The 27,500-nt window shown below is 50.2% G+C and overlaps 1 protein-coding gene across 1 annotated transcript in view; it reads left to right on the top strand.

The window, feature by feature from the left end:
• The first annotated feature begins 25,212 nt into the window (after positions 1-25,212).
• Positions 25,213-27,500, top strand: part of LOC138367996 (uncharacterized) — a 16,449-nt gene continuing 14,161 nt past the window's right edge. Inside the window, exons 1-2 of the mRNA XM_069330287.1 lie at positions 25,213-25,657; positions 25,976-26,754. Of these exons, the coding sequence (XP_069186388.1) occupies positions 25,213-25,657; positions 25,976-26,754 (1,224 nt within the window). The remainder of the gene's footprint in view (positions 25,658-25,975; positions 26,755-27,500) is intronic.

Genomic DNA, 27,500 nt, shown 5'->3' with positions numbered 1-27,500 from the left:
TCAAACTCTTCCAGTGGTTCCTGGTTAGCTATTCCCTCACTTACCTCTGGAATTTCTCCTTGCTCTAAGGTGAAGACCTCCTGGAATTTCTTATTCAATTCCTCACACACTTCCTTGTCATTTGTAGTGAATCCTTCTGCCCCTATCCTTAATCTCATAACCTGTTCTTTTACTGTTGTTTTTCTCCTAATGTGGCTATGCAACAATTTAGGCTGAGTCTTTGCCTTGCTTGCGATGTCATTTTCGTATTGTCTTTCTGCCTCTCTTCTCATCCTGACATATTCATTCCTGGCATTCTGGTATCTTTCTCTGCTCTCCAGTGTGGGTGTGAGTGGGTGTGTGAGTGTGAGTGTGAATGTGTGTGTGTGTGTGTGTGTGTGTGTGTGTGTGTGTGTGTGTGTGTGTGTGTGTGTGTGTGTGTGTGTGTGTGTGTGTGTCTGTGTGTGTGTACTCACCTAATTGTACTCACTTAGTTGTGTTTGCAGGGGCTGAGCTCTGGCTCTTTGGTCCCTCCTCTCAACCGTCAATCAACAGCTGTACAGATTCCTGAGCCTATATAAGTATCTTCCCTTTCACTCCAGACTGCATCTCCAGCTTTTTCACTAACCTCTTGTTTGGTACTGGATCAAAGGCTCTCTGGCAATCAAAAAACATGCAGTCTGCCCACCCTTCTCTTTCTTGCCTTATTTTTGTTGCCTGATAGTAGAATTCAATTTACCCAGTGAGGCAGGTGTGCGTGTGTACTCACCTAGTTGTGTCTGCAGGATCGAGCATTGACTCTTGGATCCCGCCTTTCGAGCATCGGTTGTTTACAGCAATGACTCCTGTCCCATTTCCCTATCATACCTGGTTTTAAAATTATGAATAGTATATGCTTCCACAACCTGTTCCTGAAGTGCATTACATTTTCCCACTACTCTCACGCTAAAAGAAAACTTCCTAACATCCCTGTGACTCATCTGAGTTTCAAGCTTCCACCCATGTCAACCCGTTCTGTTACTATTCCGTGTGAACATTTCGTCTATGTCCACTCTGTCAATCCCTCTGAGTATCTTATACGTTCCTATCATGTCCCCCCTCTCCCTTCTTCTTTCTAGTGTCGTAAGGCTCCCTCAGGCGCTCCTCATACCCCATCCCTCGTAGCTCTGGGACGAGTCTCGTTGCAAACCTCTGAACCTTTTCCAGTTTCATTATATGCTTCTTCAGATTGGGACTCCATGATGAGGCGGCATACTCTAAGACTGGCCTCACGTAGGCAGTGTAAAGCGCCCTAAATGCCTCCTTACTTAGGTTTCTGAATGATGTTCTAACTTTTGCCAGTGTAGAGTACGCTGCTGTCGTTATCCTATTTATATGTGCCTCAGGAGATAGATTAGGTGTTACGTCCACACCCAGGTCTCTTTCACGCGTCGTTACAGGTAGGCTGTTCCCCTTCGTTGTGTACTGTCCCTTTGGTCTCCTATCTCCTAGTCCCATTTCCATAACTTTACATTTGCTCGTGTTGAATTCCAGTAGCCATTTCTCTGACCATGTCTGCAACCTGTTCAGGTCCTCTTGGAGGATCCTGCAATCCTCATCTGTCACAACTCTTTTCATCAACTTTGCGTCATCCGCAAACATCGACATGTAGGACTCTACGCCTGTAAACATGTCGTTAACATATACAAGAAACAGAATTGGTCCCAGCACCGATCCTTGTGGTACTCCACTTGTTACTGTTCGCCAGTCCGACTTCTCGCCCCTTACCGTAACTCTTTGGCTCCTTCCTGTTAGGTAGTTCCTTATTCATGCTAGGACCTTTCCCCCCACCCCCGCCTGCCTCTCGAGCTTGAACAGCAGTCTCATGTGCGGTAATGTATCAAAGGCTTTTTGGCAGTCCAGAAATATGCAGTCTGCCCAACCATCTCTGTCCTGTCTTATCCTCGTTATTTTATCATAGAACTCCAGAAGGTTTGTTAGGCACGATTTCCCTGTCCAGAACCCATGTTGATGTTTGTTCACAAACCTAATGTTCTCCAGGTGTGTGTATGTGTGTGTGTGTGTGTGTGTGTGTGTGTGTGTGTGTGTGTGTGTGTGTGTGTGTGTGTGTGTGTGTGTGTGTGTGTGTTTGTGTGTGTGTGTGTGTGTGTGTATGTGTGTGTGTGTGTGTGTGTGTGTGTGTGTGTGTGTGTGTGTGTGAGTGTGAGTGTGTGTGTGGGTGGGTGTGTGTGTGTGTGTGTGTGTGTGTGTGTGTGTGTGTGTGTGTGTGTGTGTGTGTGTGTGTGTGTGTGTGAGTGTGTGTGTGTGTGTGGGTGTGTGTGTGTGTGTGTGTGTGTGTGTGTGTGTGTGTGTGTGTGTGTGTGTGTGTGTGTGTGTGTGTGTGTGTGTGTGTGTGTGTGTGTGTGTGTGTGTGTGTGTGCACTCACCAGTTGTACTCACCTAGTTGTGCTTGCGGGGGCCTCTCAACCGTCAATCAACAGGTGTACAAGTTCCTGAGCCTATTAGGCTCTATCATAACTACACTTGAAACTGGGTATGGAGTCAGCCTCCACCACATCACTTCCTAATGCATTCCATTTGTCAACCACTCTGACACTAAAAAAGTTCTTTCTAATATCTTTGTGGCTCATTTGGGCACTCAGTTTCAGCACCTGTGTCCCTTAGTGCGTGTGCCCCTTGTGTTAAATAGCCTGTCCTTATCAACCCTGTCGATTCCCTTGATAATCTTGAATGTGGTGATCATGTCCCCCCTAGCTGCTCTGTCTTCCAACGAAGTGAGGTTTAATTCCCGTAGTCTCTCCTCGTAGCTCCTACCTCTCAACTCGGGTACTAGTCTGGTGAAAAACCTTTGAACCTTTTCCAGTTTAGTCCTATGCTTGACTAGATATGGACTCCATGCTGGAACCGCATACTCCAGGATTGGTCTGACATATGTGGTATATAATGTTCTGAAAGATTCCTTACACAAGTTTCTAAAGGCCGTTCTTATCTTAGCCAACCTGGCGTATGCTGCTGATGTTATCCCCTTGATATGAGCTTCAGGGGACAGGTCTGGCGTGATATCAACCCCCAGGTCTTTCTCTCTCTGATTCTTGAAGTATTTCATCTCCCAAATGATACCTTGTATCTGGTCTCCTGCTTCCACCCCTGCCTTCATTACATTACATTTGCTTGGGTTAAACTCTAACAGCCATTTGTTCGACCATTCCTGCAGCTTTTCCAGGTCTTCTTAAAACCTCAAGCTGTCCTCCTCTGTCTTAATCCTACTCATAATTTTGTGGTCGTCAGCAAACCTAGAGAGGAATGAGTCTATACCCTCTGGGAGATCATTTACGTATATTAGAAACAGGATAGGTCCAAGTATAGAGCCCTGTGTGGACTCCACTGGTGACTTCACGCCATTCTGAGGTTTCATCCCTCACTGTAACTCTCTGCTTCCTATTGCTTAGGTACTCCCTTATCCACTGGAGCGCCCTACCAGTTACTCCTGCCTGTTTCTCCAGCTTATGCATCAACCTTTTATGGGGTACTGTGTCAAAGGGTTTCTGACAGTCCAAAAAAATGCAGTCCGCCCATCCTTCTCTTTCTTGCTTAATCTTTGTCACCTGATCGTAGAATTCTATCAAGCCTATAAGGCTAGATTTACGCTCCCTGAACCCATGTTGATGGGTTGTTACGAAGTCTCTTCTCTCCAGAAGTGTTACTAGGTTTTTTCTCACAATCTTCTCCATCACCTTGCATGGTATACAAGTTAAGGACACTGGCCTGTAGTTCAGTGCCTCTTGTCTGTCACCCTTTTTGTATATTGGTACTACATTAGCAGTCTTCCATATTTCTGGTAGGTCTCCCGTTTCCAGTGACCTACTATACACTATGGAGAGTGGCAAGCAAAGTGCTCCTGCACACTTTCAATACGCATGGTGAGATTCCATTCGGCCAAACAGCTTTTCTCACATCCAGCTTCAATAGGTGCTTCTTGACCTCATCTCTTGTAATTTCGAACCTTACCAAGGTCACCTGGTTTGCTGCCACCTCTCCTAGCCCCGTGACTTCTCCCTGTTCTATTGTAAAGACCTCCTGGAACCTTTTCTTGAGTTCTTCACATACCTCTTTGTCAGTCTTTGTGTACCTGTCCTCGCCCACCCTAAGTTTCATCACCTGTTCCTTCACTGTTGTCTTCCTCCTGATGTGACTGTGTAGTAGCTTTGGTTCGGTCTTGGCTTTATTAGCTATATCATTTTCATACCTTTTCTCAGCTGCTCTTCTCACACTAACATACTTGTTCCTGGTTCTCTGGTGTTACGGCCCTCTCGGGTAGCAAACGGGTTCTTTCTCTGATGTTGTTAGAGGTAGGGTATCCGGCCCCAAGCTAGTAGTGGCTTTCAAGGGATGTGATCCGTAACGCAAGTAAATTAAAGGGGAAGGGGAAATAAAGGCAAAAACTTAATAATATAATTGTCACCGTCACCATAAATAATATATAAAAGGTTACACAGGGGGGGGGGGGGGGTTAAACACTATTATATACAACGTAGTCTTCCTCTGAAGACTCTGGACGTTCACGGTGCTCAACTAGGCTAAGCTCTTAGTCCTCTTGTGGCCTTACGATGAATCCTTCGATTCTCTTGAGTCTACCCTGGCCAAAGGCCAGCCAAATCACAGTTCCACTGGGGGCACCGTCGTGGAGGCCTTCAACCACAAATCCAGCCTGTAGCTGGCAGGTTCCAATCAGCAACGCTGGTTAGGCCACTCCATGATCGATACTAGGGTCGTGAGCCCTAGTCAGGAGCCTCGTGTGATCCCACAGGTCACTCACCTTTCCACAACACCCCAGTGGTTAAGCGTCTCCACCAGTCAGTCCCGGGTATGACAATCCCTCAACTGCCACTTCACAGGCAGGTCAACACCACAGTGTTCATCCGGGGGGCGACTCACAGCTGCTGCAGCAAATACTTGGAGACAAGACGGCTGCCTTGGGTAGACTGATCCCACTTCCATTACAGCAGTCCCAGGTCGACTCTGTAATCAAACACGTCATCAGTAAGAGGGACACTCTAGGGCACCTCACTTACAGGCTTAGACACAAACGCCCACCTATCCACTCCATAGATGGCGTTGCTGTCCAAGCGTCACCTCACCAGAGGTCAGCAGCGGCTGTGTTATGAGCTGATTAGGACGGGAAACTAGCCCTTGTGGCTGGTATTTCTCGTCCTCACTAGCTGGCGCCGTCTATTTGGAGGGAGTTTCGGGAACTGACCCACAGATGGCGTGGTCGTCACTGCTCCGTGCTCGGACGCTGGGCTCGGGTCCATAACACCTCCCCACCAAAAAGAATTTGGTTTGGGTTTCTATAAAGAAAAACACAAACCAAACTAGTACGTGTGTACAACTCCAAATGGACTCACGTACACTGTAAACTGGAGCGGCGAGGCTGTCTAGTCCACAGAACTGTACCACTGGGTAACTCTGGCATGAAGGAAACTTGAAGATGGAAGGCGATGACCTGCCTGATGTAATCGTCCACACCTCCACTGCGATATCAAACAGGGGCATAATCTCACGTCTCTTGAGTAAGGATTGATGTAGACACGATCTGGGGCAACTCGACACTTCCCTGTGTCGTGGCACCGATGATGGCTGGTCACAGACGGCATTTCTAGTACCGGTCCGGTAGTCCTTCAGGGAGACGGGGACCTGGAATACAGGGGTCTGATAATTTAGAGTGACAGCGAGGGTTAAATCAGTACTCACAGCATACTCCTCTACTAGGCCCACACCTAGTCCCAACAGGGCTGCTCGTACATCGAGGATGGCATTCGCTCTGCCACCGTCAGGTCGACCAACGTTCCGCATAACGCTGAATCCAGGCTCAGCCATCACGCGGGGGGTGTCAACCTGTCGGAAACAATCACTCATAATATCACATCTCGTACCTCTTGTATCAACCATCACCTTCCAGGTCCCTTCTTCGACTGCACTACTCACCGTGCACGTCTCCAATCCTTGGGGCCTTTTCACGATGTTCAAGGGAGCCATCATCTGTCGGGTCGTCCACTGGTCCTTACCGAGAACACACATAAGAACAAAAAATACCGCTAGGAAACATTTGGTTAACTTAGGGTCAAGTTTCATGAGCTTGTAATGTCCATAGCCAGCTATATCGATTAGCCTGGTTTGGACCGAAGAGGGCACTAGACCCTTCACACATACCTCACATACATCCGACGTCTGGGGAATCGCTGGCCGGTTCAATGAACGCTGTACTTTGCCATACCGCAAGTACTCGTCTGCCTTCGCTCCAGACTCTTTGGTATCCGTGGGTGCTTGCACACGAGACCTCTTTTCTTGCTCAGTCGCTTCTGCCATCGTAACCTCATGTTCCTCGTCGGGAGAATAATCAGGAGACTCTGCTATAATGGTGTCGATCTGTGGGTGAGAGGAAGGATTAAACATATTTAAATCCGGGTCTGTCTGTACCTGGATATTACCAACGCCTGGTTACCTCGGACCTTGCTGTTCCCGCTGACTCGTCCGTGACCTTGGGATGATTGTTGCTCCAATCTGTCACCAAGTCGTTGGCTAGTATCACGTCGATCCCAGCTATAGGCAGGGTATCGACTACTGCCAACGCACATGTGCCGCTGAAGTAAGGCGAGTCGAGATGTATTGTCACCAAGGGGGCGACATATCGCTTCCTAGGAAACCCAACCAGGACAACCTTTTGTCTCCCATCTACACTCACTCCCTCGGGTAACGAGCCTCTCACGATCAGGGACTGGGCTGCTCCACTATCTCTGAGCACTACAACTGACCTACCAGTATGATCACTCGATACATACCTGCCTGAAGTGTGAGGGGTGAACAAACTTGGTTCTTCCTGAGTAGTCGTAGACTGGCTTCCTGCTGGTGATGTTACACCGCTCATTAACATCACCTCCCTACGTGGGCCGCTACCTCTTCTGCCTCGGCACATAGCAGTTACATGCCCTTTCTGCCCACAAGTCCAGCACACCATATTCCTCCTCGGACTCCGGTGTTTCGGACTGCTAGGACTGGTCCTTCGAGGGCTACTTGGGGGCGTCTTCTTAGTGCTTTGTGGGACGGGGGTCTCCTCTTCGTCATGACGAGGTCTGTCAAACCGGCGTGGGTAATTCCTAGGAACATACCTAGCGGAAGACCGGTGCGTCAGGATGTATTCCTCAGCCATGATGGCTGCCGCACCCAAGGTCTCTACCTGCTGTTCCTCTAAGTACGTCTTTAGTTCTCCAGCCAGACGGTCTTTGAAGTCCTCTAACAGTATGAGCTGCTCGAGGTCTTCTTTGGTCTCCACCTTCCGAGAGGCATACCATTCCTGGAAAAGTCGCTCCTTGATTGTGGCGAATTCGGTGAACGTGTGCTCTGAGGTCTTTTTCAGGTTTCTAAACTTTTGCCTGTACGCCTCAGGTACCAATTGGTACGCCATGAGCACGACCTTCTTCACCTTGTCGTAATTGCCAGAGTCATCAAGGGACAACGTGGAGTAGGCGATTTGGGCCTTCCCAGTCAAGACGGACTGTATCATGATGGCCCAATTCTTTTTTGGCCACTCCAAAGAGGCTGCGACTTTCTCGAAGGCCGCGAAGAACTTCTAAACTTCTCGTTGAACTTCGGGACCATTTTGATGTTCCTCACCGGATCGAAAATACTTGTGTCCGTTGTTTGCCTCCGACCACCTAATCACAATACTTCTAGCTCATGTTGTCTCTCTCTTTCCTCTCTGTCTCGTCGTTCTTGCCTATCACGTTCTTCTCTCTCTCGTTTCTCTTCTCTTTCTCGTTCTTTTTCTCGCTCTTCTCTTTCTCTTTCTCATTCTTCTCTTTCTCTTTCTCGTTCTTCTCTTTCTCTTTCTCGTTCTAATTCTAAACGCCTCATCTCTAATTCTTTATCTTGTTTCTCTCTTTCCATTTCTAATTTCTTCCATTCTATCTCGCGATTTATTTCCAAGGCACGCATCTTTACTGTAAGTAAACTTATATTTAGCTCACCTGCATCGCTGTCAATGTCACTGCCTTTATCTTCCTTTTCAGTGGAAGTTACTTCTTCACTTTCTTTTGTACCTTGTGCCTCACTTACATGTTTCTCCTCGGCCTTCAAATGCCGGTGAACCTTTGGACAAGATCTCCACACGGGAATCACTGGCACGTATCTTGATCTCCAGGTAGGCACTCACTAACACTAGTTCCTGTTTCCCCAGATATTTTAATCTGGGAAGACAGTCCTCCCTGTTCAGAAAAGCCTGAACATCGTCCAGATCGTCGATGGTCGCTTTTTCTGCCATTGACACTGAGATGGAGCACTAGCACTTAACACACAGCTTCACTTTAGCACTTAACGCACCGAGCACTGTTCTACGTCAATATTGCACTTTATCGCACCTAACACCGCACTTGCCAATATTGCACGTAATTACAACGGGCACGGCACTGCGCAATATTGCACTGAATCACTCCGAGCACCGCACAGGACGTATAACGTCCTAATAATCACAAACAGGGGGAATTATTCACAGGGATTGCGCCACTTCACCACCCCTGTCAAACATACTTGACAAGGGGTCGGATCCCACTGGGGATGCCAATTATGTTACGGCCCTACTGGGTCGCAACGGGGTTCTTTCTCTGATGTTAATAGAGTTTGGGTATCCGGCCCCAAGTTAGTAGTGGCTTTCAAGGGGTGTGTTCCGTAACGCAAGTAAACTAAAGGGGAAGGGTGACAAAGGCACTAAACTTAAATATATAATTACACCACCACCATAAATAAATATATAAACAGTCACACGGGGGGGTATAAACACTATAATATACAGAATGGTCTTCCTCTGAAGATGCAGGAATGTTCCAAGGTGCTCGAGAGGAGCAGCCCTGATCCTCTTCTTGTGGCCTCATGTTGAATCCTTCGATTCTCTCGAGTCTACCCTGGCCACAGGCCAGCCAAATCACAGTTCCACTGGGTGCACCGTCGTGGAGGCCTTCAACCACAAATCCAGCCTGTAGCTGGCAGGTTCCAATTGTTTCCGCTGGTTAGGCCACTCCACGACCGATACTAGGGTTGCGAGCCCTAGGCAGGAGCCTCGTGTGATTTCACAGATCACTCTCCTCACCACAACACCCCAGTGGCTAGTCTTCTCCACCAGTCAGCCCCGGGTACGACAATTCCTCAACTGCCACGTCACAGGCAGGATAACACAACAGTGTTCATCCGGGGGGTGACTCAGCTTCTGCAGCAAACACGTGGAGGTACCTAGGCTGCCTTGGGTAGACTGCCCCACCGTCCGATTCAGCAGTCCCAGGTCGACTCTGTAATCAGACACGTCATCAGTACTAGTTACACTCTAGGGCGCCTCACTCACAGGCTTAGACACAAACGCCCACCTATCTACTCCATAGATGGCGTTGCTGTCTAAGCGTCACCTCACCAGAGGTCAGCAGCGGCTACGTTACTAGCTGATCAAGACGGGAAACCAGCCCCCGTGGCCGGTAAATCTCGTCCTCACTAGATGGCGTCGTCCATTTGGAGGGGGTTTCGGGAGCTGACCCACAGATGGCGCGGTCGTCACTGCTCAGTGCTCGAACGCTGGACTCGGGTCCGTAACACCCACCTACCCGAAAACCTCCCTGCCCCCACTCAAATACTCAACCAAATCTCCCTCACCCCACACCCTATCCCCACCCTTCAACCCCTCCCTTCCTCCCGCCAAGTACCCCTCCTCCCCTTTTCCTTCCTGTCCTCCCTCCTTTTTCACCCCATACCCTCCCTGTCCCTCCCCTTTCACTTGACCCCCCTACTCCTCATCCCAGTATCCTCTGCAACCCTGGTATCCACCTCACAAATCCTCACACCCATGGCACAGCTTCCCCCACCAGCGGAACACTCACCAAGGAGGAGATTTGAGAAGGGACAGAAGAAAGTGAGCCTCAAGGCAATGTACACTAACATAGATAGAATTACAAATAAAGAAAATGAACTTTGAGAATGAGTACTAGAGGAAAAACCGGACATAATAGCTCTCACAGAAACAGAGCTAACGAAAACCATAACAAATGCAGTGTTCCCACAGGACTTTTATGTTATGTGGAAAGAGAGAGAAGGAAGAGGTGGTGGTGGTGTTGCCCTGCTGGTAAGAAAAGGCTGGGACTTTGAGGAGATGGTAGTTCAGGGATGTGAAGGTTTCAGTGACTACATAATAGGTAAAATAACAACTGGAGGGCAAAAAATTATAGTCGTAGTCATGTATAATCCACCAACAAATGACAGAAGACCCAGACAGGAGTATGATAGAAACAACATGGCCACCATTAACATAATATGGAGAGCAGCTTATGTTGCTAGCATAAATGGATCTGGACTACTAATCATGGGAGACTTCGATCATGGGAAAATAGATTGAGAGAACAGAGACCCACATGGAGGACCAGAAACATGGAGAGCTAAGCTGCTGGACGTAGCAACAAGAAAATTTCTAAGCCAGCACATCAAGGAACCAACAAGAATGAGAGAAGATGAACCAGCAATGCTTGATCTGATACTTACTGTTACGGTGCCCTCTCCTATTTCTTTCGTTTTCCGGCTTAAAGAGTCATATCAGCTCTCCCTACTGATTCTCTGAGGTTCAGGGAGTCTAATGACATATGTGGCGACCAGACCGGCTGCCATTTAATGGAAGGAGGTTATATTATAAGTTGTAAATAGAGGAGAAATTGGCGCCCTGATATAAAATGAAACAGTATCCCCTACGGCAGATATGACCTTTTGGAAGGGACACTATGTCGATCGCGGATTGGCCGACGTAGGTCGCGGGCGACCAATCAGGGCCCGCCATGACGTCACCGAGTGCCCCGGGCGGCGCCAACGTCAGAGTTGATCTGACCTGGGAAGCGACAGGACGCGCCTCGGTCTGCTCTCAAGGATTGGAGGCTCTGCAAGCCTTGTTCAGTGGATTGAGCTGGCCTTCGCAGCCCATCACAGTTATTGGAGACCCTGCGCTTCTGGGAAGCAAAAGAGGAACCAAGTTCAGTGAGCAGAGAAGTGCCAAACTTGGAAAATAGTCGGCGACGACGCTGGGCGGCGCCGCTGGCTGGACGTTGAGGTCTGGAAGGTGGGCGAGCAAGCTAGCTGTGACTGGGGTCACATCCACTGAGAATCTTGGAAGGACGACACCGTGCCTAGGACAAGGAGCGACGCCCTGTGGGAGAGGCGAGTGTGGGGAAAAATAGTGATTAGCTCAGCGCCCATCGATGAACCAGGATTGGGGCAGCTGAATCTCAGGGATTGGAACGGCGACGACGCGAAGGCTTCACGACACCTGAGGACCCGTGGAACGTCCTGGATCGTCGAGGATCGACCCAAGGAAGCGTGGGAACCTCACACCATCGAGGGACAGGCGTCGTGAGCCAGGAGTGTAAGGTAGATCATTTTTCCCTCCCATTACCCCTTGTATGAGTAGGCTAGTTAGGCCACAATATTTACTTGTATATGTGGCAGCAAGATTTTATTACTTTAATAGTAGAGTAGGCTGCAAAACAGCTTGTGTCCAGGACTGTCAGAGAGGACAGTGTGTATGGATGGCAGTACAGTGAAGAAGAGGTGCCGACGTGGTGAAGAGGCCCTCCTGTGAGAGTGAGACTCCGGTCTTCCTGCCCATTTGAAGGAGTGTTGGAGGTCGTGGAAGAAGAGGCTGACGATCTCCAGACTCATTATCCATATTCCATATTCATGTATTACTTGTGATTGTGTGTGTGTGTTCATGTAATTTGCATCAGTAAATCCACACATTTTATTACTGTGTTTGAGTGTGCCTCCATTTATGATATTTCTCTATGAGCATACATTTCTGGCTACAAACAATATATAATACACCCACTGAACTGCATTGCTGGGGTGCAGATATAATAACCCAGCTGGCGACCTTGCTAAGAGGAAGATAGAGAAGACAGGCGGGAAAGGAGTTCCTGCAACCTTTTTTTGTCTGGCAGGCAAGGCTCAGGGAGGTTATGGTTATAAGGTAAGCCTGAGTCTTCCTTCACTCCCCCACGGGTCTAGGCCGGAACTGTTAACAGCAGTTTCCCCGTGTTTGACTGAAGGGCTTCCAGGGTGAATCAGTGGCACCCCTTTGTGGTGGAAGCAAAGACCTGCGGCAGTGGGCATTGTTGGTCCTCTCTTGTGTGACCAAGGAGACTCCGGTGAATCCAGGGAGTCGGAGGGGCTGAGTATTTGGGCCTTTGAGCCCCTAGCAGCCGAGTGTTGGCAGAGCCCCGGACCGCCCACCCCCCACGTGACAAGAGAACTGGCGACCTCGCCAGGATTCGAACCCCAGTAGCCAAGAACTGGGAACTTCGCCAGGAAGCGTGGATCAAGCTACAGTGTGGCCCAAATTTCAAGACAAGTGTTGCCAGGGTACTAATACAGTGTGGCCAGTGAATTCAGTAGTACTGTTACTCAACCGGCTAAGGGACTGAAACGGTGAAATTAGTGCCTACTAACTTGTCTGGGCTGTCGTGTATGCTCAATGATATAGAGATGGAGGAGGACAAAGTAAAGAAATTTATTGACACAAGGGACGAGAGAATTTTGGAGGAGTGTACCAAGGCCCAGCTCCAACAAGTGGCAAACCACTTTGGGATCAGGTTGAGGACGACTAAGGTAGCGGAGCGAAGGATAGAGATCATGGCACAGCTCACAGCTCTAGAGGAGGCGACGGGAGAGGAGCCATCTCAAGAGGAGCCGTCCCGAGGAGAGCCGTCGCAAGGTGAACCGTCCCGACTAGGGCCTCCCCAAGCGCCTACCAGTGTGGAGAGAATTCACAGTGAACATGGGAGCAGTGGAAGGTCCAGCTGTAGTAAGACTAGGAGCCTGCAACTGGAAATAATGAAGATGCAACTGGAAGCCCAGCTGCGACGAGAGGAGAGAGAAGCGCAAATGCAGCAAGAGGAACGTGCGGCTGAGCTGCAGCGAGAGGAACGTGCGGCTGAGCTGCAGCGAGAGGAACGTGCGGCTGAGCTGCAGCGAGAGGAGCGAGAAGCTCGGCTGCAGCGGGATGAAGGAGAGAGACAACTGCGACTGGAGGAGATAAGGGCAAAGAAAGAAGTCGAATTGCGTCGCGTTGAACGTGGTCTGCCCTCACTACCTGCACGGCGGGATGACCTCAAGGTAAGGGAACGTGACTTACCTACGTTCGAACCACAAGAAGCTGAGGCGTTCTTCGAACACTTTGAACGGAGAGCAACTCTGAAGGAGTGGCCGGAAGATGATTGGGCTGCTCTGGTCCAGGGCAGGTTGACTGGTGAGGCCCGGGAAGCCTATAACATGCTGGACCTAGAGGAGTGTACTAGTTACGACGCGATTAAGAATGCGGTTCTCCACTCATTCCGGCTGACTCCGGAGATGTACCGGAATCGGTTCAGAGAGTGTACAAGAGCGTCGGGAAAGACTTACGCCGAGACCGCCAGGGATATGGAACGGAAATTCCTACGATGGTTGAAGGCGGAGGAAGCGGAGTCGGTGGATGATGTTAAACAACTGATAGTGATGGAGAAGTTCATGTCGGTGCTCCATCCTGAGTTGCGAGTAAGGGTGAGAGAAGCAGGTATTAAGGACCTGAAGGTTGTAGCGGATCGAGCCGACATGCTGGAGGAGGCACTACATATCAGGAGGGAGGGGCCGCCCAGACACTCGCCTTACCCCAGGTCGGGAGGGAACCTTAGGAGTTCAGGAGGAGCGAGGACGAGTGGGGACTCTCCCAAGAGTAGTGTGCCCGATGAAGTGACGCGGTTCAAGAGCTCAAGAGACGCGAGGAGGAAGCCTCAAGCTGTGAGCAGTGGACCTAACTCGGGAGCAAGTGCTGCAGTCCCGGATACGACGACAAGGAGTTCAAGGAGGACACAGGGGACGTCTGCAAGTGGTACCGCCAGAGTGACTAGCGAGTGGCCGCCCAGGGGAGGCAGCCGATGCTACAACTGTGATGTGAGAGGACATTATGCCCGCGAGTGTGAGGAGCACCAAAGGAATGTAGGATTAATGTTGGAAGAGGAGAGAGTGTTTGTTCACACCCCAGATTATAGTGGACCCAACGTGAATGGTTGGGAAATGAAGTTGGGTGAACATCCCTTCGTTTTCGAGGCCAACGTGAAGTTTGGAAAGTCAGACCCAGTGGAGGTTGCCGTGCTTCGAGATACGGGTGCTGACATAAGTATGGTGACCAGGAGTATTCTCCCCAAGGAATTTAATGATTCACCTGTGGGAGTGGTGAGGATACGCAGTGTGGGGGAGGAATACAGGTTGCCACTTCACGAAGTACAGCTGATTGCCGACTGCGGAGTCGAGAAAGCTATAGTAGCTGTAGCCCCTAAGTTACCCCTAGAGCATGTACAGATGGTGCTGGGTAATGACCTCGGAGGAGGCAGGATACAACCCGATTGGGCCAGGAGTGCCTATGTTGCAAGCAGCGGTACAACCCTGCCAGGTGAGGTATCGGTCGTTCCAGATGGTGGTGAGGAAGCCGACTTTGCCAGGGAAAACGTCGCCAGAGACGACGACAACGAGGGCGAGAGTGCAGAGAGGTCGTCGGAGGTTGTGGAAAACCCCGACGGGGACCTCCGACTAAGCCTGATGGTGCGTGTGGAGGAGTGGCGAGGAGCAGCTGTGCAAACGGCTGGGGCGGTGAAGAGGCTGCAGACCGCACTCCCTCCATACAGAAACGTGAATAAAGTAAGCTCAGTGGATGAGCGAACGGCAGTGAGGGGCAGAGTGGAGGAGCCACGACGCAGTGCACCCTATGCCGGCCAGATGAATAGTGGTAGGTGCAAGATGAACCACCGTGGTGAGGTGAGCCACAGGGAGGTGGATGAGCCCAACCACGAACCGAAGAAGACGTCTGCAGGGAAGAGAATCTCATGGAGGAGTGAAGATGTTCGTCGGGGACGAAGGAGCGAGCGGTATAGGAAGGGCAATACGAAGAAAGCAGGGAATAGGTACACCCAGGGTAGGCGCCAGCCTAACCAGAGGGGCATTGGGCCATCGCAAAAGCCTAGTGTGGAAGAGAGGAAGCTGCTGGATGGAGTACAGGTTACAAGTGCCACTGTGAGGAGACAACGCACCTACGGGAGAAGAGGAACCGAGAAGAGAGAAGATTGGCGAAGAAGAGATCATGAGAGGAAACATGGAGTACCTGTAGGACGCAGTGGAAATGCCGTGCTTCGAGATACGGGTGCTGACATAAGTATGGTGACCAGGAGTATTCTCCCCAAGGAATTTAATGATTCACCTGTGGGAGTGGTGAGGATACGCAGTGTGGGGGAGGAATACAAGTTGCCACTTCACGAAGTACAGCTGGTTGCCGACTGCGGAGTCGAGAAAGCTATAGTAGCTGTAGCCCCTAAGTTACCCCTAGAGCATGTACAGATGGTGCTGGGTAATGACCTCGGAGGAGGCAGGATACAACCCGATTGGTCCAGAAGTGCCTATGATGCAAGCAGCGGTACAACCCTGCCAGGTGAGGTATCGGTCGTTCCAGATGGTGGTGAGGAAGCCGACTTTGCCAGGGAAAACGTCGCCAGAGACGACGACAACGAGGGCGAGAGTGCAGAGAGGTCGTCGGAGGTTGTGGAAAACCCCGACGGGGACCTCCGACTAAGCCTGATGGTGCGTGTGGAGGAGTGGCGAGGAGCAGCTGTGCAAACGCCTGGGGCGGTGAAGAGGCTGCAGACCGCACTCCCTCCATACAGAAACGTGAATAAAGTAAGCTCAGTGGATGAGCGAACGGCAGTGAGGGGCAGAGTGGAGGAGCCACGACGCAGTGCACCCTATGCCGGCCAGATGAATAGTGGTAGGTGCAAGATGAACCACCGTGGTGAGGTGAGCCACAGGGAGGTGGATGAGCCCAACCACGAACCGAAGAAGACGTCTGCAGGGAAGAGAATCTCATGGAGGAGTGAAGATGTTCGTCGGGGACGAAGGAGCGAGCGGTATAGGAAGGGCAATACGAAGAAAGCAGGGAATAGGTACACCCAGGGTAGGCGCCAGCCTAACCAGAGGGGCATTGGGCCATCGCAAAAGCCTAGTGTGGAAGAGAGGAAGCTGCTGGATGGAGTACAGGTTACAAGTGCCACTGTGAGGAGACAACGCACCTACGGGAGAAGAGGAACCGAGAAGAGAGAAGATTGGCGAAGAAGAGATCATGAGAGGAAACATGGAGTACCTGTAGGACGCAGTGGAAATGCCGTGCTTCGAGATACGGGTGCTGACATAAGTATGGTGACCAGGAGTATTCTCCCCAAGGAATTTAATGATTCACCTGTGGGAGTGGTGAGGATACGCAGTGTGGGGGAGGAATACAGGTTGCCACTTCACGAAGTACAGCTGGTTGCCGACTGCGGAGTCGAGAAAGCTATAGTAGCTGTAGCCCCTAAGTTACCCCTAGAGCATGTACAGATGGTGCTGGGTAATGACCTCGGAGGAGGCAGGATACAACCCGATTGGGCCAGGAGTGCCTATGTTGCAAGCAGCGGTACAACCCTGCCAGGTGAGGTATCGGTCGTTCCAGATGGTGGTGAGGAAGCCGACTTTGCCAGGGAAAACGTCGCCAGAGACGACGACAACGAGGGCGAGAGTGCAGAGAGGTCGTCGGAGGTTGTGGAAAACCCCGACGGGGACCTCCGACTAAGCCTGATGGTGCGTGTGGAGGAGTGGCGAGGAGCAGCTGTGCAAACGCCTGGGGCGGTGAAGAGGCTGCAGACCGCACTCCCTCCATACAGAAACGTGAATAAAGTAAGCTCAGTGGATGAGCGAACGGCAGTGAGGGGCAGAGTGGAGGAGCCACGACGCAGTGCACCCTATGCCGGCCAGATGAATAGTGGTAGGTGCAAGATGAACCACCGTGGTGAGGTGAGCCACAGGGAGGTGGATGAGCCCAACCACGAACCGAAGAAGACGTCTGCAGGGAAGAGAATCTCATGGAGGAGTGAAGATGTTCGTCGGGGACGAAGGAGCGAGCGGTATAGGAAGGGCAATACGAAGAAAGCAGGGAATAGGTACACCCAGGGTAGGCGCCAGCCTAACCAGAGGGGCATTGGGCCATCGCAAAAGCCTAGTGTGGAAGAGAGGAAGCTGCTGGATGGAGTACAGGTTACAAGTGCCACTGTGAGGAGACAACGCACCTACGGGAGAAGAGGAACCGAGAAGAGAGAAGATTGGCGAAGAAGAGATCATGAGAGGAAACATGGAGTACCTGTAGGACGCAGTGGAAATGCCGTGCTTCGAGATACGGGTGCTGACATAAGTATGGTGACCAGGAGTATTCTCCCCAAGGAATTTAATGATTCACCTGTGGGAGTGGTGAGGATACGCAGTGTGGGGGAGGAATACAGGTTGCCACTTCACGAAGTACAGCTGGTTGCCGACTGCGGAGTCGAGAAAGCTATAGTAGCTGTAGCCCCTAAGTTACCCCTAGAGCATGTACAGATGGTGCTGGGTAATGACCTCGGAGGAGGCAGGATACAACCCGATTGGGCCAGGAGTGCCTATGTTGCAAGCAGCGGTACAACCCTGCCAGGTGAGGTATCGGTCGTTCCAGATGGTGGTGAGAAAGCCGACTTTGCCAGGGAAAACGTCGCCAGAGACGACGACAACGAGGGCGAGAGTGCAGAGAGGTCGTCGGAGGTTGTGGAAAACCCCGACGGGGACCTCCGACTAAGCCTGATGGTGCGTGTGGAGGAGTGGCGAGGAGCAGCTGTGCAAACGCCTGGGGCGGTGAAGAGGCTGCAGACCGCACTCCCTCCATACAGAAACGTGAATAAAGTAAGCTCAGTGGATGAGCGAACGGCAGTGAGGGGCAGAGTGGAGGAGCCACGACGCAGTGCACCCTATGCCGGCCAGATGAATAGTGGTAGGTGCAAGATGAACCACCGTGGTGAGGTGAGCCACAGGGAGGTGGATGAGCCCAACCACGAACCGAAGAAGACGTCTGCAGGGAAGAGAATCTCATGGAGGAGTGAAGATGTTCGTCGGGGACGAAGGAGCGAGCGGTATAGGAAGGGCAATACGAAGAAAGCAGGGAATAGGTACACCCAGGGTAGGCGCCAGCCTAACCAGAGGGGCATTGGGCCATCGCAAAAGCCTAGTGTGGAAGAGAGGAAGCTGCTGGATGGAGTACAGGTTACAAGTGCCACTGTGAGGAGACAACGCACCTACGGGAGAAGAGGAACCGAGAAGAGAGAAGATTGGCGAAGAAGAGATCATGAGAGGAAACATGGAGTACCTGTAGGACGCAGTGGAAATGCAAGACTATCTCGGAGAGCACGACGCGGTGGAGGCGCTGCATGCACTGAATCTTTCAGTGGTAACGAGCCGTGGGAGTACACTCGTAGCCACGAAGAGAGGATTTCTTGTAGGTGTTCAGGGAACACCCATCACACCCGGTCCTATGCGAGGTGGAGATATAATGAGACAAGAGACTGGCAAGGTGGAACGAGCCACGTCACCAACTGGAGGAGTGACACTTCAGGAACGGAGGGAGCAAGAGTATAGATTGCCCTCTTGAGTGCTGCTCTTCCGATATGACTCTTATTTTAAGGGGAGGGGTATGTTACGGTGCCCTCTCCTATTTCTTTCGTTTGCCGGCTTAAAGAGTCATATCAGCTCTCCCTACTGATTCTCTGAGGTTCAGGGAGTCTAATGACATATGTGGCGACCAGACCGGCTGCCATTTAATGGAAGGAGGTTATATTATAAGTTGTAAATAAAGGAGAAATTGGCGCCCTGATATAAAATGAAACAGTATCCCCTACGGCAGATATGACCTTTTGGAAGGGACACTATGTCGATCGCGGATTGGCCGACGTAGGTCGCGGGTGACCAATCAGGGCCCGCCATGACGTCACCGAGTGCCCCGGGCGGCGCCAACGTCAGAGTTGATCTGACCTGGGAAGCGACAGGACGCGCCTCGGTCTGCTCTCAAGGATTGGAGGCTCTGCAAGCCTTGTTCAGTGGATTGAGCTGGCCTTCGCAGCCCATCACAGTTATTGGAGACCCTGCGCTTCTGGGAAGCAAAAGAGGAACCAAGTTCAGTGAGCAGAGAAGTGCCAAACTTGGAAAATAGTCGGCGACGACGCTGGGCGGCGCCGCTGGCTGGACGTTGAGGTCTGGAAGGTGGGCGAGCAAGCTAGCTGTGACTGGGGTCACATCCACTGAGAATCTTGGAAGGACGACACCGTGCCTAGGACAAGGAGCGACGCCCTGTGGGAGAGGCGAGTGTGGGGAAAAATAGTGATTAGCTCAGCGCCCATCGATGAACCAGGATTGGGGCAGCTGAATCTCAGGGATTGGAACGGCGACGACGCGAAGGCTTCACGACACCTGAGGACCCGTGGAACGTCCTGGATCGTCGAGGATCGACCCAAGGAAGCGTGGGAACCTCACACCATCGAGGGACAGGCGTCGTGAGCCAGGAGTGTAAGGTAGATCATTTTTCCCTCCCATTACCCCTTGTATGAGTAGGCTAGTTAGGCCACAATATTTACTTGTATATGTGGCAGCAAGATTTTATTACTTTAATAGTAGAGTAGGCTGCAAAACAGCTTGTGTCCAGGACTGTCAGAGAGGACAGTGTGTATGGATGGCAGTACAGTGAAGAAGAGGTGCCGACGTGGTGAAGAGGCCCTCCTGTGAGAGTGTGAGACTCCGGTCTTCCTGCCCATTTGAAGGAGTGTTGGAGGTCGTGGAAGAAGAGGCTGACGATCTCCAGACTCATTATCCATATTCCATATTCATGTATTACTTGTGATTGTGTGTGTGTGTTCATGTAATTTGCATCAGTAAATCCACACATTTTATTACTGTGTTTGAGTGTGCCTCCATTTATGATATTTCTCTATGAGCATACATTTCTGGCTACAAACAATATATAATACACCCACTGAACTGCATTGCTGGGGTGCAGATATAATAACCCAGCTGGCGACCTTGCTAAGAGGAAGATAGAGAAGACAGGCGGGAAAGGAGTTCCTGCAACCTTTTTTTGTCTGGCAGGCAAGGCTCAGGGAGGTTATGGTTATAAGGTAAGCCTGAGTCTTCCTTCACTCCCCCACGGGTCTAGGCCGGAACTGTTAACAGCAGTTTCCCCGTGTTTGACTGAAGGGCTTCCAGGGTGAATCAGTGGCACCCCTTTGTGGTGGAAGCAAAGACCTGCGGCGGTGGGCATTGTTGGTCCTCTCTTGTGTGACCAAGGAGACTCTGGTGAATCCAGGGAGTCGGAGGGGCTGAGTATTTGGGCCTTTGAGCCCCTAGCAGCCGAGTGTTGGCAGAGCCCCGGACCGCCCACCCCCCACGTGACATTACCCTAAATAGGGGGATATAAGGGAAGTCAAGATGGAAGCACCCTTTGAAATGAGTGATCACAGTGTATTGAACTTTGAGTACCTGGTAGTGCTAGGAATTATATCCCCCCCAAAACGAACTAGGAAACAAAAGGCTGGCATACCAAAAGGGAAATTATGTGGAGATGAGAAGCTTCCTAAGGGAAATACCTTGGAACACAGACCTCAGAGCTAAGTCTGTACAAGATATGATGGACTGTGTCACCCAAAAGTGTCAGGAGGCAGTAAGCAGATACATCCCGGCCAAAAAGGAAAAATCCGCGAAGCAAAAGAAGAATCCATGGTATAATAGGGCATGTATGGAAACAAAGAAACTGAACAAAAGGGCGTGGAGGAACTTCCGGAATAACAAAACACCAGAAAGCAGAGAGAGATACCAGAGAACCAGGAATGAGTATGTCAGTGTGAGAAGAGAAGCAGAGAAAAGTTATGAAAATGATATAGCAAACAAAGCCAAGACCGAATCAAAGCTACTCCACAGTCACATCAGAAAGAAAACAACAGTGAAAGAACAGGTAGTGAAACTTAAAACAGGCAAGAACAGGTATACAGAGAATGACAAAGAGGTGTGAGAAGAACTCAACAAGAGGTTCCAGGAGGACTTCACAACAGAACAAGGTGAGGTCACTGTGCTAGGAGAAAGGGAAATAAACCTGGCGGCTTTGGAAGGGTTCGAAATTTCGAGAGAGGAGGTCAAAAGACACCTGCTGGATTTGGATGTTAGAAAGGCTGTTGGTTCAGACGTGATCTCGCCATGGGTACTGAAAGAGAGTGAAGAGGCACTTTGCTTGCCACTCTCCATAGTGTATAGTAGGACACTTGAGTTAGGAGACCTTCCAGAAATATGGAAGACGGCGAATGTGGTCCCAATATACAAAAAAGGGCGACAGGCATGAGGCACTGAACTACAGGGAAGTGTCTTTGACTTGTATACCATGCAAAGTGATGGAGAAGATCGTGAGAAAAAAAATGGTAGCACATTTGGAGACAAGGGACTTCGTGGCAAATCGCCAACATGGGTTCAGGGAGGGTAAATCTTGCCTGACTCGCTTAATAGAATTCTATGACCAGGTGACAAAGATTAAGCAAGAAAGAGAGGGCTGGGTGGACTGCATTTTCTTGGATTGTCGGAAAGCCTTTGACACAGTAATCCATAAGAGGCTAGTACATAAGCTGGAGAGACAGGCAGGTGTAGCTGGAAAGGTGCTCCAGTGGATTAAGGAGTGCCTAAACAATAGGAAGCAGAGAGTTACGGTGAGGGGTGAGACCTCCGATTGGCGTGAAGTCACCAGTGGAGTCCCACAGGGCTCTGCACGCGGTCCTATCTTGTTTCTGATATTTGTAAATGATCTCCCGGAGGGTATAGATTCATTTCTCTCAATGTTTGCGGACGATGCCAAAATTATGAGAAGGATTAAGACAGAAGAGGACTGTTTGAGGCTTCAAGAAGACCTAGACAAGCTGAAGGAATGGTCGAACAAATGGTTGTTAGAGTTTAACCCAACCAAATGTAATGTAATGAAGATAGGTGTAGGGAGCAGGAGGCCAGATACAAGGTATCATCTGGGAGAGGAAATTCTTCAGGAGTCAGAGAAAGAAAAAGACTTGGGGGTTGATATCACGCCAGACCTGTCTCTTGCAGCCTATATCCAGAGGATAACATCAGCGACATATGCCCGGCTGGCCTACATACGAACGGCATTCAGAAACTTGTGTAAAGAATCATTCAGAACTTTGTATACCACATGTCAGGCCATTCCTGGAGTATGCAGCCCCAGCATGGAGTCCATATCTAGTCAAGGATATGACTAAACTGGAAAAGGATCAAAGATTTGCCACCAGACTAGTACCTGAGCTGAGAGGTATGAGCTACGAGGAAAGACTACGGGAATTAAACCTCAGTTCGCTAGAAGAAGGAAGAGTTAGGGGGGACATGAAGGGAATTAATAGGGTAGATAAAGCCAGGCTATTTAACACAAGAGGCACACGCACAAGGAGACACAGGAGTGCCCAAATGAGCCACAAAGATATTAGAAAGAACTTTTTTAGTGTCAGAGTGGTTGACAAATGGAATGCATTAGGCAGTGGTGTGGTGTAGGCTGACTCCATACACAGTCTCAATTGTAGATATGATAGAACCCAATAGCCTCAGGAATCTGTACACCTGTTGATTGACAGTTGAGAGGCGGGACCAAAGAGCCAGAGCTCAACCCCTGCAAACACAACTAGGTGAGTACAGCATTATTATCTTCACCATCCTAGCAGCATCCTCATCTGCACCATCCAACGCTGCATCATCATCTTAACCATCTTTGCAGCATCCTCATCTTCACCATTCCCTGCATCATCCTTATTTTCACCATCTGCATATCAACCTCATCTTCACTATCCCCTACAGCATCCTCATCTACACCATCCCCGGCAGCATCCTCATCTTTACCATCCCCGCAGCATCCTCATATTCACCATCTTCACAGCATCCTCATATTCACCATCTTCGTAGCATCCTCATCTTCACTATCCCAACAGCATCCTCATCCTGACCATCTTTACACCATACTCATCTTCATCACCCCCAAAATCCTCATCTTCACGATATCTGCAGCATCCTCATCTTAACCATCTCCGAAGCATTGTCATCTACACCATTCCCCGCAGCATCCTTATCTTCATTATTCCCTGAAACATCCTCATCTTCACTATCCTCACAGCATTTTCATCTTCACGATCCCCGCAGCATCGTCATCTTCACCATTCCCGCAGAAACCTCATCTTCACCATCTCCTGTAGCATTCGCATCTTCAACATCCCCACGGCGTCCTCACATCTTCACCATCCCCGCAGCATCCTCATTTTCACAAACCCCGCATCATCCTAATCTTCACCATCCTCTGCATTATCCTCATCGTCACTATCACCTTTATCATGCTCATCTTCACCATCCCCACAGAATTCTCAGTTTGATCATCCCCGTTGCGTCCTCATCTTCACCATCCTTGTTGCATCCATATCTTCACTATCTCCCGCAGCATGCTCACCTTCACCATCCCCTGCAGCATTCTTACCTTCACCATTGCCGCTGCATCCACATCTTCACCATCTTCGAAGCATCATCATTTTCACCATCCTCACAGCATCCTCATCTTTACCATCTCTGCAGCATCCTCATATTCACCATTTTCGCAGCATCCTCATCTTCCCAATCCTAACCGCATCCTCATCTTGACCATCCTTACACCATCCTCATCTTCATCACCTCCAACATCCTCATCTTCACCATCTTCGCAGCATCCTCATCTTCACCATATCTGCAGCATTTTCATCTTCACCATCCCCGTAGCATCCTCATCTTCACAATCTGAACAGCATCATCATTTCCACCATCCCATACAACATCCTCATCTTCACTATCCCTTGAAGCATCCTCATCTTCACTATCTTCGCAGCATCCTCATCTTCACCATCCCCACAGCATCGTTTTCTTCACCATCCCCGCAGCATCCTCATCTTCGCCATCCCCTGTACCTTTCGCATCTTCACCATCCCTGCAGTGTCCTCATCTTCACGATTCTCACAACATCCTCATTTTCACCATCTCCGCTGCATCCTCATCTTCACCGTCCCCGCAGAATACTCATCATCACCATCCACGCAGCATCCTCATCTCCACCATCCTCGCAGCAATCTCATCTTCACCATCCCCGCAGCTTCCTCATCTTCAGAATCCCCTGCAGCATCTTTATCTTCACTATCACCTGTAGCATCATCATTTTTACCCTCCTTACAGCATCCTCATCCTCACCATCCCCGCCGAATCCTCATCTCCACAGTCTCCCGCAGCATCCTCATCTTCAGCATCACCTGTTGCATCCTCTTCTTCTCCATCCCCGCAGCATCCTCATCTTCACCATATCTGCAGCATTTTCATCTTCACCATCCCCGTAGCATTCTCATCTTCACCATCACGTGCAGAATCCTCATCTTCACAATCTGCACAACATCGTCATTTTCACCATCCCCGACAACATCCTCATCTTTACCATCCCCTGAAGCATCCTCATCTTGACCATCCCCACAGCATCCTAATCTTCAACATCCCCTAAGCATCCTCATCATCATTATCCTCCCTTAAACCTAACCATCATCATCCCCTGCAGCATCCCCATCTTCACCATCCTTGCAGCATCCTCATCTTCACCATCCCGGCAACAACCTAATATTCACCATCCCCGAAACATCATCATCTTCACCATCCTCGCAGCATCTTCATATTTACCATCCCCGCAACAATCCCATCTTCATCCTCCCCACAGCATCCTCATCTTCACTATTCCCGCAGCATCCTCATCTCCATCATAACCACAGCATCCTCATCTTCACGATCCTCGCAAATTCCTCATTTTCACCATCTCCGCTGCATCCTCATCTTCACCATCCTGGCAGCATCCTCATCTTCACCATCCCCGCAGAATCCTCATCTTAATCATATCCCGCAGCATCATCCTCAGCATCACCTGTAGCATCCTTTTCTTCACCATCCCCGCAGTATCGTTATTTGCAGCATCCCTGCAGCATTCTCATCTTGCCGATCCCTGCAGCATCTTCATCTGGTCCATCCCTGCAGCATCCTCAGGTTCACCATCCCCACAGCATCCTCATCTTCACCGTTCCCGCAGAATTCTCATCTTCATTATCCCCGTAGCGTCCTCATCTTCATCTTCCTAGTAACATCATCATCTTCACAATCCTCGCAGGACCCTCACGTTCATCATCTCCGCAGAATTTTCATCTTCACCATCCCATGCAGCATCTTCATATTCACTATCCAATGCCGCATTCTCATCTTCACCATCTTCGTTGCATCCTCATCTTAACTATCTCCGCAGCATCCTCATCTTCATCATCACCCACCAACATCCTCATCTTCACCATCCCCGCATCATCGTTATCTCCAGCATTACCTGGAGCATTCTCATCTTCACCATCCTCACAGCATTCTCATCTTCACAATCCAGCAGCATCGTCATCTTCACCATCCCCTGTAGCATGCGCATCTTCAACATCCCTATGGCATCCTCATCTTAACAAACCCAGCATCATCCTAATATTCACCATCCTCCGCATCATCACTATCACCTGTATCATGCTCATCTTCACTATCCCTGCAGAATTCTCAACTTCATCATCCTCGTTGCGTCCTCATCTTCACCATCCCTGTAGCATCCACATCTTCACTATCTCCCGCAGCATCCACCTCATCTTTAGCATCACCTGTAGCATTCTCTTTTTAACCATCCTCCACAGCACCGTCACGTTGGCCATCCCCGCAGCATCCCAATCTTCACCATCCCCACAGCATCCTCATCTTCACCGTCCCCCTGAATCCTAATCTTCAGCATCCTCTGCAGCATCCCCATCTTCACCATCCTTGCAGCATCTTCATCTTCACCTTCCCGGCCGCAACCTTACATTCACCATCCCTGAAACATCATCCTCTTCACCATCATCGCAGCATCCTCTTATTCACTATCCCCGCAGCATTCTCATCTTCACCAACCCCACAACATCCTAATCTTCACTATTTTTTGTAGCGTCCTCGTCTTCACCATCGCCATCAGTATCCTCATCTTCACACTCCCTTGCAGCATTCTTATCTTTACCATCCCCGCTGCATCCTAGTCTTCACAAACTTCGTAGCATCCTAATTTTCACCATCACCACAGCATCCTCATCTTCACCATCCCAGCAGCATCTTCATCTTCACTATCCCTGCAGCATCTTTATCTTCACTATCTGCGCAGCATCCTCATCTTCACGATCCCAGCAACATCCTCATCTTCACCATCCAAGCAGCATCCTCATCTTTACCTTTCCCGCCGCATTCTCATCTTCACCATCCCAGCAGCATCTTCATCTTCACTATCCCTGCAGCATCTTTATCTTCACTATCTGCGCAGCATCCTCATCTTTACCATCCAAGCAGCATCCTCATCTTTACCTTTCCCGCCGCATTCTCATCTTCACCATCCCCGCAGCTTCCTCATCTTCATCATCCCTCGCAGCATCCTTATCTTTACTATCACCTGTAGCATCCTCATTTTCACCATCCTGGCAGCATCCTCATCTTCACCATCCCTGCAGAATCCTCATCTTCATCATATCCCGCAGCATCCTCATCTTCAGCATCACCTGTAGCATCCTTTTCTTCACCATCCCCGCAGTATCGTTATTTGCACCATCCCTGCAGCATCCTCATCTTCACCATTCCCTGTACCATACTCATCTTCACCATCTTCGCAGCATCCTCATATTCAGCATCCTCATCCAAGCAGCATCGTCATCTTCACCATCCTCATCTTCACCAACCCCTGTACCTTCCGCATCTTCACCATCCCCTCAGCACCCTCATCTTCACCCTCCCCGCAAGTAGTGAAATATACGACTAGAACCGCGCGCACCAGCTGCCAGCTGGCCCTCCATGGAGTGCCAGCCGACAGGTGGCGCGCGGGTGTCTAGTCACACAGGGTTTTGGGGGAATTTCCCGGAAGTTTTGGCGCGTTTCGGACGCTCTCACCTGACAGGTGGCGCGCGTGTGTCTAGTCACACAGGCTTTTGGGGGAATTTCCCGGAAGTTTTGGCGCGTTTCGGACGCGTGTGAGCGTGTTGTGTTTGGGTATGTGGACAGGAAAGAGGGGAGGTCATGTTGAGCAGCTGACAGGTGGCGCGCGTCGCTCCCGTCCTCAAGTTTTTTTGGGGGAATTTCCCGGAAGTTATGGCGCGTGTCGGAGGTAATTGGAGCGCGTCGCTCCAGTCCTCGGGTGTTATGGTAAGTGGTCAGGAAAGATGAGAGTAAGTGGTAGAGTAAGTGATAGAGTAAGAAAATAGAAGGAAGATGGAGGAAGGAGTAAAAGAGTTGATCGTGAGTTAGTGTGTAGATGAGAGGAGAAGGCAGCACAGCCTGTTATGTTGTTTTGGGATGGGAGCTGGATGGAGTTTCCCCTCGTCGGGAGAGAGTGCTCTGGGCCATTATGTGGTTAGACAAACCCATTGACTCCCCTACAGGAAGGTCTTAAGTGATGTTTGTAAGAAATGCATGGAAAAGACACGGGACTGCAC

Source organism: Procambarus clarkii, chromosome 24, assembly GCF_040958095.1.
Source record: "Procambarus clarkii isolate CNS0578487 chromosome 24, FALCON_Pclarkii_2.0, whole genome shotgun sequence".
Classification (NCBI taxonomy): Eukaryota; Metazoa; Arthropoda; class Malacostraca; order Decapoda; family Cambaridae; genus Procambarus; species Procambarus clarkii.
This window is presented reverse-complemented; position numbering and strand designations above follow the sequence as displayed.